General features: G+C 41.3%; 1 protein-coding gene across 6 annotated transcripts in view; it reads left to right on the forward strand.

Moving 5' to 3' along the window:
• Nucleotides 1–13,828, forward strand: part of mcf2l2 (MCF.2 cell line derived transforming sequence-like 2) — a 56,446-nt gene that overhangs the window by 21,374 nt on the left and 21,244 nt on the right. For all 6 annotated transcript variants that reach the window (XM_024261398.2, XM_024261399.2, XM_036210965.1 and 3 more), the window contains 13 exons: nt 1,056–1,139; nt 1,981–2,095; nt 2,644–2,734; nt 4,760–4,873; nt 6,457–6,573; nt 8,791–8,940; nt 9,866–9,990; nt 10,068–10,182; nt 10,589–10,708; nt 11,549–11,740; nt 12,697–12,888; nt 12,966–13,152; nt 13,351–13,454. In XM_024261398.2, the coding sequence (XP_024117166.1) occupies nt 1,056–1,139; nt 1,981–2,095; nt 2,644–2,734; nt 4,760–4,873; nt 6,457–6,573; nt 8,791–8,940; nt 9,866–9,990; nt 10,068–10,182; nt 10,589–10,708; nt 11,549–11,740; nt 12,697–12,888; nt 12,966–13,152; nt 13,351–13,454 (1,706 nt within the window). The remainder of the gene's footprint in view (nt 1–1,055; nt 1,140–1,980; nt 2,096–2,643; nt 2,735–4,759; nt 4,874–6,456; nt 6,574–8,790; nt 8,941–9,865; nt 9,991–10,067; nt 10,183–10,588; nt 10,709–11,548; nt 11,741–12,696; nt 12,889–12,965; nt 13,153–13,350; nt 13,455–13,828) is intronic.

Here is a 13,828-nt window from a genome sequence, read left to right on the forward strand (position 1 = left end):
CCCCTGCTAAATCTCGGGGATCCCACTCCCGACGTGGGGAGGAGACCGCCGGGCCCAGGAGACCGGCAGTTTCAGCATCTTCAGCTATCAGTACTATCATCTTCATCAGTCAAATTCAGATTACAACATTCACACTAGCATTATCACAGGTAATGCTATATATCTAGTTCATAATTATGTTAAAAAGTTACAGTTTTAGTTTAGTTTTAGAGTGTTCAATAAATGTTTATGCTGTTCGGCTCGAGACCTAAGGTGTGATTTGGATTTTGGTCCCTTGTGCGATTGAGTTTGACTCCCCTGCCATACGGCACATAAAACCCAGGAGGAAAAATAAAATAAAGACCTGCTCCAATGAAAACTGTCTTTTTTGTGTTTTTAATATGTTCCTGTAGAATTTTTCTCATAATAAAGGACCTATATAAAATAATTTATGACTAAAACTGCAATTCTGATCATTTTCTAATTCAAATTGAGTTGGATTAGAAAAGTGGATGCTAGAAAAAGCTCAGACTAATGATCGTTCAACACTCCTGCAAACAGAGCTCTCAGCAACAGGGAGGGGGGCGGGGTTGCTCTGTGTCAACAGTCCCGCCCACAACCCAGAATTGTATTTCTGATAAGCTACTGCCATTGTGCATAAAAATATGCCTTAAAGATCAACAAAGGGTTTTTGATTCTGGATGAAAACTTGATAATCATAATTAAAAGACCACGGGCAACAATTTTATAATGGAAAAAATAAGGCTGGATTGGGACTTTAAGAGGAGACGAGGCAGAGGCTTAATTAACAGATGAAGGCTGGATTTACCTTAGCCAATATTCAAAGTATGAGGATTTTTGTTTTTATTTTCTCTTTAGAAACACCTGCAGATATCCATTTGCACAATCCCTGGAGAAAAGAAATGTACAAAATCACCCAACAAGTTTAATCTCTGACCTTGCAATGCTATCTACTATTTGTAACTAACCTTTGAAAATCTTGAGCAGACTGACTATTATTTCATCCATCCTTCACGTTTCCTTCATCTGTGCACGTGTCGTATGTCCTCCTGCAGATGAGATCATGCAGCAGGACATCAGGCCCCTGCTGGCAGTGGATATCATCGAGCAGCTTCATCGGCAGTTCGCCCTGCTGTCAGGTACGTTTTTCTCATGCTAAATACCTACTCCTCTCAACATTTGTACAATTTACAAAAGAAAAAAAAAAAACTGTCCATTTGTATTCTTTGAAGAAAACATCCAAATGAGAAGAGTGTTCACCTGTTTATAGAACACATGACTTGGTCACATGGCTAAATGATTCGTATCTGGACTCATAGAAAAATACTAAACATTACCTGAAGCACGCCGACAGGTGGGACATTTAAGGTAGAAGCTATTTGTACAGTGGAAGATTTAAAAGTCCCTTTTGAGTCAAAGGATCCCCCTCATACTTTGAAAATCAATCACATGATAAATTAACATCAATAAACCACAAATTTTTTTAGGTTTCAAAACTCAAATTTTTTATTTCAGAACTTATTTTTCAGTTTCAAATCTCTTTTTTTCACTTTCAACTCTATTTTTTGTTTACAAATCTGAAAGTTTCAGTTACAAAACTTCTAAATTTTTTTGGTATCTTCAGTTCCGGTGCGTTCACTGACTCTGAGAACTGTAATAATTACGATCAGAAAATGTCTGTTTAGTCTGAACTATCATAGTCTGAAGTTGTCCCAAGACGGGTGTAAAAAGCAGAGTTTTATTGTGTAGAAACCGTGCGTGTTGTAGTCCATTTAAAGCTTGCCAACTAAGAGAAAACTACTCCAAATTACCATGTGTTGCTATAGTTTGATTTACTTTTTATGACAAATACTTTTTATTAGATAATATATCAGGTAAAAATTACCCAGCAAAAGTGATGGTGTAACTTCATAGTAAAAGTGTTCTAGGGTTAAGATGGCAGACGCGTGGAAATATTAGATGATTTGTGTTTGTGTGCAGGCGGGCGAGGAAAGGATGGAGCACCCATTATTATTTTTCCTGAGTACTCAGGCTTCAGTGACGTTCCTGAGGAGGATTTTCTCAACGTCGTTACGTACTTGACCAGCATCCCCAGGTACATCCACCTCACCTGAATCACACCTGCACCAACAGTCACGTCCCAGACCTGTCCATCATCCCCACATGATCAGATTCCTCTAATGTACATACGATAGGTGCATTCATGTAAAGTTTTCCACATCTGAGGATGTTTCCGGAGTTGTAACAGCAACCCCTCCAGAGTGGTCTCACCCATCATATTTTTATGTCACTCTTCTCCAATGAACATCATGGAAGATAAAGGTTGACATTTACAACAACAAAAACAAAACAATGTAAAAACAAAAACTTAGATTATCTTTAATTATTGAAAATATTTCACCTTTTCTTCAAGAGGACTGAGAAAACCTATTAGAGAAGAGGTGAAACTCTTCCATCATTAAGGATTTAACTTTTTTTCATTGCTTTTTTTTATTGGAATCCTCCTGAATGAACGAGAATCTAAGCAGACACCACAAAAAATGTTCACCAACTGCTGAGAAGAAAACCAACAATGTGTTAGCATCACCCTCTGAGTATGTGGAGACGTCTTTGTCTGACCCCCCCCTGTTTTCCCGCCTCCAGCCTGGATGCTGCCAGCATTGGCTTCATCATCATCATGGACCGGCGGAAGGACAAATGGAGCTCCGTCAGGGGATGTTTGTCCAGGATCGCTGTAAGTCCTCTGCTTAGTGTCCATCACCTGTCACTGCGCCGGCGTACGTCAGGGCGGGAAACATTCACATTCTGACACTGAAATGATAAACGCGCACGTAGCACTCACACAACAGGGACACAGCACACAACATCCATTAGAGCCATTATGACTGAGCAGACCTAAATCTGTTACACAAATCTGAGAAGACAAAAATGTATTTTTTCATTAAAGAGGCCATACCACGAAAATTCTACTTTTTGTATTATAGTGTATTATACTGTTCATTCCTCACTATTCACAACCCCAAAGCGGTGTTTTAATCCGTTCATCCATTTCTGAGTTATCCTCTAAAAACCTGCGCTGTCTGCAGCAGCCCCTCCCATACCCACAAAACGAGCGGGTGGTATCATGCTGATGTCAGCACGATGCAAACAGCTCCCTCCAGGAAAAATCTGTGCTGCAAGCTCCGCCCCCAGACTACAACGAAAACACACCCACTTTCTCAGCAGAGCTGTGGTGCCGAGGCAGTTATCTCCTGCCAGAATCTGTATCATGACAGAGGATAACTACCTTGGCACCACAGGAGTAGGAACAGCAATCTGACCCATCTTTCAAGGTGGTCTCGGTTCGTTTTCAATCAGACTGAACTTCTGTTCACTCTGAGATTCCTCAGTCTGAATACGAAACGAACCAAGAGGAACAACTGAACCAAAATGGCCACCGTACCCGATAGTCATGTGATGTAAACATGTTAGAAATGAGACAATCGGTGACAAATGTAGAGCATTTGATTGTCATGTTAGCTGAAAGGAAATAATTGTTATGACTGTTTACTTGTTACAACGTTTATTTTAACACTGAAAAACGTATAACTCTCTTTTCTGTGTCTTATTATGCGACACGTGCGGGCTGCTGCCGTGACGTCATCTTAAAGCTCTATTGTAGTTTCAACAGAATTCTCTTAAAAACAATGAAATTACACCACAACGATGAGACACGGAAACTCATTCAAATGTGGTCGGATGAATTCATGCTCAATAAAACAACTTTTAACGTGATTCACATTGATTCTACCGACAATCTACACGTCACAAACACTTGTTAGCATGTGTAGCTGTAGCGTCTCCAGTAACCATCATGCAGGATTCCTCCACAGTACCAAAGCTGCAGTAAAAACTGTTGAACCTGGTCTTCATACAGACGATCAAAATACATCAGAAAAATACAGAATTTGAATAAGTGAACATCCTGGCAAGCATTTTCAGACCGCAGTGAATCCATCTTTCTCTTCTGTTTTGACCCGCCCCCATAACTGCTGGCCAATGACTGAAGAGATCTTTAGTCACGTGGTTTTGTTTACAAAGTTTGGTCACGCTAAGGAGGCTCGGGGAAGCAGGCTCAAGGATGACATTGTGAAATGGGCGGGGCCGACAAGGAGTGAAAGGCGGAGCCTCAGAGATCGAGTCATTTTGCTTCTGTGTATTAAAACGTTCCACAAAAATGACTCGTATGTAATGAAATATTCGTTTTTCACTGTTCCAGAGGTAATATATGATCATATATATGGATTTAGTTTACTCTGAAAGGTTGAAGAAAATCATGTTATGGACCCTTTAAAACCTATAAACTGTTTTTTGAATTCCAGTTTTATTTCTGTTCGTTCTTGCCTTTCTAGACACAGTTTTTTCCTTCTCTGCCTGATTTTAACTTCTTTGCCACCTGTTACATCAGTGCACTGAGTTTGCTTGGTTCTGACAGCTGCTCAGTTTTTTTCACTGTGTTACCCTTATGTCATTGTTTAGCTTAACCCTTTAACACTGGAGCTCCAGTGTTGATGTTCTTTGATTTACTATAATCATCGAGCAGCTGTTCTTCAGATTCTACTGGAATGATCATGTTAACGGCTGAAAGGTTACAGTGTGTTAAAGATTTTGTGTTTTAGCGTCACTGAAGACGCCTCAGTTGTTAAAGGGTTAAACAAACTCATTCAAGCTCATTTCTGCTGGCGACATCATTTGAAATGCTGGTTTGTCTTCTGTTCAGGGGGCTTTCCCGGGACATCTTCAGCTGGTGTTGGTGCTTAGGCCGTCCAGGTTCTTCCACAGGACTGTAACGGATATTGGGATAAAGATGCACAAGGATGACTTCAAAATGAAGGTATCACTTTGTCCCTCATCGTTAAAAATAAGAGATTCAAAACTTATCAACCGAACAATGTGAGGAAATTATTTAGGCAAAGTTTTAAAAGATGCTTACATGTGGTTCACACCGCACGCAGAAGGAGGATGGAGGCCGCTTCCATTCAGCACCCTTGTCAACCTATGGTATAGTCCACACCAGTGCCGAAGCACAGCTGTCCTCCGCAGCGATTGTTTCGGCGTCTGGTCTACCCTTTGTTCAAGCCGCAAGCAATCCGCGTCAATCCTGACAGGAAGTTACGCCAAGACAAACAAGAAAATCTGGTCAATTTTCAAAATATAGCCAATTTTCACAATGAAATACTGCTATTGACACATGTAATCATGTTTTTGTATCTAAACCGACTGTAGAGATGAAAATACAGTATTCCACTTTATTCGCGGAGGTTAGGGAACCGGGGACCTCTGTAAATCCGCGGAATCTGTCAATATGGAGAATCCCCGTCTCCATCTCACCCCATCCCCCGCGGCCAAAAATGTCTGCTACCGATCAATATCATCAAAAAGACTTCTGTAGATCATGCTTTGTAAATATTTAAATAAAGAAAATATAGTATTGCTCAACATGAAGTTTTTTTTATCCAGGACAATAGACTGTGAACTTTTCATGAGGACTGTCACTCTGTCCATGCTTAAGTTTGAGAGGGAATCTTTTTCCAGAATTTTCCAGTTTCATTCATAATAAACATCTGCTCTGGATGATAATTGTCTCCCGCGATTATCAGGATATTTTCGAGCCGCTTCTGAGTCAGCTGATGCCATTTCTCCATGCAGGCTCGCTGTGAGTGTGTGTGTGCACATAGTGGACGGGCTGGCGTGCTTTTCAACTGCTCTCCCCTCCTGAGAAATTCCTGTAGCACCTTTAGATGCTAAAGTTTTATACAAGCATCTAGAGTTGTCGGAGTTTTAGTGACGAACCGGAGGAGTCACAGACTGAGAAAACACAGATAAATGCAGTGGGCCGACTATGGAATGGAGTGTGGTTTTGGATGTTTAAAAATACAATTAATGAAAGAGAGACAGAGAGCAGTTGGTGACAATTCAAGATGGACGATGTCAAATTAATTGTAGAAGCTGTAAATTACCACAGCTGACCAGAAATGCCTGTCGACCGTCCCGGAAAAATAAACACCTGGTGTGAACTGAAGGTGAAGCAGATTCCGCGAGTACTCCACTTTGCAGCTCTTCCACAATCAGCATGAACCTGGCTTTAGAACGCCAAAACGTTCCGACAATATTTTTTTAACAGTGAATCTTGAACCCACGCAGGTTGTGTGTATTCCCCCTGGACTTGCATGTGACCACTGGTGGTCAGCTGGTTTCCTGCTCTATCATTTTAAAGGAACTTCAACATTTTAATAAAAAAGTTTGGGTCTCAGACATTTTGTCCTAGTCTGCCAATGGGGTTCCAGTTGACTCCACAGTGGGTAGAACTGATTTTATTCATATTTAAAATGGAACATCAGTTAAACTAAAGCTGTATCAAAGATTGACGGACTGTGACTGCAGTAAACAGGCTGACAGTTCTACTTGTGTTTTCAGATCGTGATGCTGAACTCACTGTCAGACCTTCATGGTTACGTGGACAGAAGCCAGCTGACGCGGGAGCTTGGAGGAAGCCTGGATTATAACCACAGTCAGTGGATCCATCATCGAACTGTAAGCTAACATCCTGAGCTACATGGCACAAAACAATCCTGAACATCAAGTTGTGGAGGCATCTTTAGCAGAGACGGAGGACAGTTTTATGATTCTAACCCTGTCAGTTTCTGAAGGAAGTACATTGGTTTTGTCCCAAATGATTGTCCTCTTACATCACTGCAGCTGTTTGGCTGCCGACTCGGCATCAGATGGTCTGCAAATATATGAGACTGAAAGAAAAGAAAAAGTTGTGGGACACAACTCCCTGATTTGACTTTGAAACTGAACAGACGTAAACAGAGCATGGGTGCCCAAGATGGGGCCCATGGGGAAATTTGGGCCGCCAAAGCTTATCTTTTGGCCCACCAAGTCGTGGCTGCGGAAGACGCAGCATGTTTAGCTAAAACCCCTTATCCATTTCCCATTGGTTCCAAAACTCTACGCCTGTAATATACTTTCAGCCTCTGGGTGGTGCTGTTGGCACTTTCTTTGCCTGCAGCTATGGGTGAAACAACCCCAAAGGGAGTCGGGCCTGGGCCTATTTGTGTCAGAAATTCCCAAGAGGCTTCACGGTCACTTCAGATGCTTTTAGCGGCTTTTTCAGCTAGCTGGAGCGACAACGACACACGGATAAAGTCCAAGAGCAGCTCCACGTTTCTCATTAGGATCCCAGTTTGATGTTTTCATTGGAAGAAAGTCTGTTTAGTTTGCTCTTGTTTTTCAATTTAAAATGTACTGCCTAACTGGGTCCCTGTGCCCCTCAAGTACAGGGTTGTGTCAGGAAGGGCATCCGGTGTAAAAACTCTGCCAAATCAATGATGTGAAACAGTGGGTGCTGTTTAAGGTTTCAATGACAAATGTTACTCACTTTTTATTCTCACAAATGTGTGTTATCTTAATGAATACAGAATCACAATAAATGTATTAAACCATATTCTTTATTTTCTTCTGTTACCTGCAAAAAAAATATTGTATTTGGCCCGTGGACTGTGATCCTATGTAGATTTTGGCCTTTTGAGTGAAAGTTTGGGCACCCCTGCTGTAGAGCAGGGGTATTCAACTCCAGGCCTCGAGGGCCGGTGTCCTACATGTTTCCCAACCAACCTTCCATTGAAGCTCCTTATTGGCTTAACATACCTGATCCTGGAAATTAGCAGCCAATAAGGAGCTTCAATGGAAGGTTGGTTGGAAAACATGTAGGACACCGGCCCTCGAGGCCTGGATTTGAATACCCCTGCTGTAGAGGAACAAACAATAAAAACAATGTTGTTCTCCATCCTTCATTCAGATTGCAGCATAACTTTATCCTTTGGAAAGCTAAAAGTGTAATCATCTCCCAAATAAAATGTGTTTTTTATCATGTTACAAGTCCCATAAATTCTAAAAAAATTGTAGGTAAAGATGGTGCGGGCATGTTGACAAATTAGCCATAAAAAGCTAACATGTTGCTAACATACTAGTTTAACTCAGAATTAGCCCCAAAGACATAAGTAGTAGTTCACTTTCGGCCACAGTGTAACAGCACCCACTGTTTCACATCAGTGATTTGGCAGAGTTTTTACGCCGGATGCCCTTCCTGACACAACCCTGTACTTGAGGGGCACAGGGACCCAGTTAGGTCTTGCTTAAGGACCCAATCTGGGTGGGGATCAGTGGACAACCCTGGGATTGAACCCAGGGCTCCTGGGTGGTGCCAGCCCTTCACCTAGCCCACTGAGCCACCCAGCCGCCCAGCCCCAAAGACATAAGTAGACGCCAAATTAGCCAAAAGGCTTGTATGTTGCTAAAATACTAAGTTTACTTAGAATTAGCCCCAAAAAACCTCAGTAGATGCCAAATTAGCCAAAAAAAAAAGTTAGAAAATGGCTAAAATATTAGCTTAACTCAAAATTAGCTAAAGAAAATTAGCCTTAAAAACCTCAGTAGCATTAAAGTTCTTAACATACTGAACGTTAACATGCTGGAATGACTCCCACAAGGTAATGCAAACATGAGGGATGGCTCAGTGCAAAGGGACTCAGTGTGGGCTCAACGCAATAGCATAATCGATGCTTATTACTGCTCATAAAAACACAACTTACAGAGGAAGCTGCGTCTAAGTCACTAAAACTGCCAATTGAATTCATGAGGCTTGTATTTACAGCTACTGACCTGAAACTAGGATGTAAGACAGATGAGTTTGTTCTGCAACGGACCCATGTGTTATCTGTTTTTTTTTTTTTTTTTTTTTCGCAGGCTATAGAAAACTTTGCCATGACGGTGAAATCCACTGCCCAGATGCTGCAGCGGTTTGGTAATGAGCTGGCTGAGACGGATCTTCCCAAAGACGTTCAGAGCACCAAAGACCTGCTGGCTGCTCACACTGACAGACACAACCACCTCAAAGTAAAGCAGACAGTCGATGAAACTCTGTTGGTTAACCCTTAACACCGGAGCTCCAGGGTTTATGTTCTTTGATTTACTGTAATTTTTAACAAAAAAAATCTTTAAATCAACCAAGTTTAAGCAGATGAGATTTTGCAAACAAATGATTGGTTCTTTTTGCAGCCTTTTTATTGGATAATTCTTCCTGCTCTTTTCTGTAACAGAAACAATGCCTTGGTATGAGTAAGCTTTTCACCATACAGTAATTCAAATAAGGAAGAAGAAAAGAGCAGCGTTACATACGCAAGGAGTCACTATTAAGCATTAACTATTATCTTTACTTTATATAAAATTCTGATGTTTTTGCCAATCTTACTTTTTAAATAATAATAAACATGTTATTTCCATACATTTAGTTTTTTCTTAATTTATTGATAATTTGTTATCATAAAACTATTTTTTTTGTCTTATCCAATTCTAGTTTTGTAATTGCTATTAATTCAGCTAGGTCTGTTCCAGAGCAATAAATAGAATTATCATCTCTAAACAACAAAATTTGATGTTTTTAAAAACATTGCAGATGTAATTAATAAACAAAATAAAAAGCAAAGGGGTCTTGAAGAGATCCTTGAGGGACCCCATTAAAAACATTTTGAAAATCTGATTTTTTTCTTGTTAATTTGTACAAACTGCTGGCGATTTGTTAATTAGCTTTCAAGCCAATAGAATGATAGACCCCTAATTCCATAAAAATGTAGTTCAGCCCAATTGTATGTGATTAAAATACATAAATAGAAAAGGTAAATCATTCCTCCAGGATTCTACAGGGACTGCTGTCAGTAGACATGAACTCCAAAAATATTGATTAAAACATTCCAAATGTCCAGCCTGTTTGATCAGAAATGTACCTCTGATCTGAAGGAACCATGTTGTGTGTTGGCATCAGGATGAGCTGAAGCTGGCCCTTCGACAGGGCTCCACCCTGTCTGGTTGTATAAAGGAGCAAGCTGCCAAGTCAGAGAACCATGAACTCAACCCAGATGAGATGGAGAACCAAACCACAGTGGAAAGGTGGCGTACTTCAACCCTCTGACACAGTCTGCACCGTGAACATGATGTGATGCTGAAGATGCTGCTGTGCGTTCTAGGCTGATGGCACAGTTGGATGAGACCGACAACGCCTTCGAGCAGTTCTGGAGTAAACATCACCTCAAGCTGGAGCAGTGCCTGCAGCTGCGCCACTTTGAGAAGGACTTCAGAGAGGTAGAGTATGAGTGACTGCCTCTGGAATAATAGTTCTCTGCAGAGACGTCAAACTGCAGTACTTCAAAAAGAATCTCTGCTGTGATGCTGAATATTGTTGTGTGACATACTCTGGAAAGAAAAGAGAATAAAACGTTTATTGTAACGTTTATTACAGTATGAAATAATCAAATTAACAATAAGTCAGATGATTATTTTTTAGGGCTCAGCAATGGTTTTGATCTTGAATTAAGGGTATTTTTTTGCTGGTGTGGTCCAGATAATGACGGGATAAAGAGTGTTGGCCAACAGCAGGATTGTTCCTGGGCCTTTTAGTTTGTAATGTTAACACAGTAAAAAGTTTCAAATCAAGCTAAACCTTTTTGAAAAAATACTGACGTTTCTTCTTCTTCAACCTTTGTTTCAGGTCAAAGTGACTCTCGACGGTTTGATGGACACTTTAAACACACTAGCAGACACTGCTGACTGTGCAGCCAGAGTGGAGCTTCTTCTGAAGGAGCTGAAAGCGCTGGAGGATAAAGCATCGGTCAGTTAACACACACATTCACACTCCAGTCATGAAGAGGGGAGGAATGTAGGTTTCCATGACAACGCGCTCTGCTTATCGCACCTTCAGCGGATTGTTTTGGTTCAGTCCAAGGGAGTGTGTCCTTGCCCCGGGAGTTCCTGATCAGAGATGATTGTTTAGGCCAGTCGAATGTCCAGGTGCTGGTTTATGGTGGAATATTCACTGATCCAGTCAAATTGAGCCGTAACTCACTCCAAGATGGTTTCCAACTTCCCGAGGGAGACTTCGATGCGATGCATGTGGACAAACAGAGCATCGACCTGAGTCTCCAATCCGTTCAGTTTGTCCATCTATCTATCTGAACTGAGGTCAACTCACTTACACGTGGCAGGCTTTGTGAAATGTTGTCCTGCTTTTTTGAGATCTCACCATCCCTGCTGGTGATTATCTGGACTATTAAATTTCTACTGTAATAGTGTTGAGCCCTGCAGCCCATAATCAACATGTAACAGATTTTAGATAATATGTAGCATTAAGTAAAAGCTGTCCTCTGGGACTGACCTTCACAAGGTCACCACAAAGACGAAAAGAATTGTAACTAGAGTTTTAGTTTAGATTACTAGTAAGTTAGAAATCAGTAGTACACAGCTCAAGTCAGGAAAGAGAGACACGGATAGAACCACAAAAACACTGGAACATCTGTTACGAAGCTAAAGAGAGAGACAGGTTAGTGACTGCAATAAGGACAATGAAAGGTCAGCAGAGCATTAAATACAATGAAGACATCATACATTTTAGTATCCGAGTTCATTTGTTTGCCTAAATGATGTCATCCTGATCAGCTGTTGTTGTTTACAGCCCACGCTGGAGAAAGCGCAGCTGCACGCGCTGCACGGCGACCAGCTCATCCAGAGTAACCACTACGCGGTGGACTCCATCCGGCCCAAATGTGTGGAGCTGCGGCGGGTCTGCGATGACTTCAGCAACGAAGTCATGAAGAAGCGAGATGTTTTGTCCAAATCCCTGCAGATCCATATCGGCATCGACAAGGTAAGAGTGTCATATAAGGACAGACCACAAATACAAGCTTTAGATGTAATGAAACCCTTGGAATTTGACATTTGACCTCGTTAGTTTATAAATGTAATAGTCGATTAGTCGTTACTCTATATTATATGGAGTCAGGGAGTAGTAAAGTTGAAAGTTATAATGACATTCTGCTAGCTTTTTGGACTATTTTGGCATTTATTTTGGTATTTATTGAGGTTTTTTTAGGCTAATTTGGAGTTTAGCTAATATTTCAGCTACATGCTAGCTGTTTTGGCTAGCATGTAGCTAGGGCATGACCTGATTAGTCGACTAATCAGAAAAAATAATGGTGATTAGTCGACTGTTAAAACAATCTTTTGTGGCAGCACTAGTGAATAGTCAGAGCTTTGGTAGGTTTTGTGAGGTGGAAATGAAATCGTTATATTTAAATGGGGAACATGTTGAAAACACTGCTGGTTCCACTACACTGTGGTTTATTCCACAACAGTTTTTAAAGTCATTTTGTTTGCTTACAGTGAACCACAGTTCGTTTCTGTAATTTTTTAATTGTTAACACAATAATTCCAGTAGATTCTAAAGAGAAAAGCGGCTCATCAAGCCGCTTTTCTCTTTAGAATCTACTAGAATTATTGTGTTCATGGTTAAAAAGTTACAGTAAGTTAAATATTTTGTGTTTAAGTGTCACAGACGACATCTCAGGTATTGAGGGGTTAAAATAGGTTATCACATCAGCAGTTGCCACCCGCAAACTCACTCCACTTCTGATGTCTTTTGACTGATTCAAGCAGGAGGTGATCCTTTTCACTCCAGTTATCAGGAGTTGATGTATAATTTAATGAAGTAAATTTCATCTGTGACCATCATATTAATAACGGCATGGAAGTTTTATAGAGGTAGTCTGTGAGAGAGGAATAAGTTCTTCACAGATCCATGTCAATGTTTGTTTTTACCTTCAGGTAAACCAGTGGTGTGAATCTGGTATCTATCTTCTGGCCTCCCAAGCTGTGGACAAGTGTCAGTCACAGGAAGGGGCGGAGTCAGCTCTGACGGACATTGAAAACTTTTTGGAGTCAGCAGAGAAGAACCAGCTTACAGAACTGAAGAACCTCCACAACCAGTACGAGGTGGTTCTGTCCGAGGACCTGAAGGTATGATGCATTTGGCTGCTCCACACTGAAGGTTCAGGAGGAGGAGAACCCACGGTGGGTGGTGTGTTTGTGTGCAGGGCAGCGTCCAGATGGTGCTGAAGCGACTGGAGGATGTTCAAGAGATGTTTGAGAAGCGCCATGTCAGCCTTAAAAGACTGTCAGCCAAACAGACCAGACCCATTCAGCCCGTTGCTCCGAGGCCCGATTCCTCACCCAAACGTCCTTCAGTCAGAAACCCCCCAAGGAATACAGGGAGTCAGCAATGTGAGCTGGGCTTGAGTTTCAGCTGATTTATTCTGAAGATGATACAGTGTAACTCTCAATGAACATGTACTTCTGTGTTACATAATCTGTCTGCAGAACTTTGTTCTATAATGACTCTTCTTCATTTGAAGCTTCTGAGCTCCTCTTCATCGACTCTCAGCATCAACACATTTTTCATGTTTTCTTTTTGTGTTTCAGCTTTCGCTCGAAGAGCCTCTGATAACTCAAACACTGGTAGACAGGCAGCAGACGTTGATCCCAACAAGAAGAAAAACATTCGCAAGAACAAGGCAGGAATCAAGGTACAGTAATGACTCGTTCCCACTGAGCGGTACACACCAGACCAGTCCGCTCTTTAAAGATTAGTGCGCATAGTTAGTTTCTGTCAGGTCTCGGACTTCCAGTTCTCCTTCCAACCACCAGAGGAAGCTCTCTCCAGAATACTGACCTCCTCTGCTGCTTCCATCCCAGCGTATCTCATTATCCTCATTAGTCTCTCCATATTTATATAACCCGTTATGACGTCATTCCTTCAAAGTATTGCCTAGCATCTCCTATCAACCACTGAGCTGTTCTTTGTATCTTTTGCCTTTTTTTGACCTTTGCCTGTTTTGATTCCTTCTTGTTACTTCGTCTTTGTTTTTGCCCTTGCCTGTTTTGGTCACTTTTAAACTCA

Source organism: Oryzias melastigma, unplaced genomic scaffold (genome assembly GCF_002922805.2).
Source record: "Oryzias melastigma strain HK-1 unplaced genomic scaffold, ASM292280v2 sc00325, whole genome shotgun sequence".
In the NCBI taxonomy this organism is placed as follows: Eukaryota; Metazoa; Chordata; class Actinopteri; order Beloniformes; family Adrianichthyidae; genus Oryzias; species Oryzias melastigma.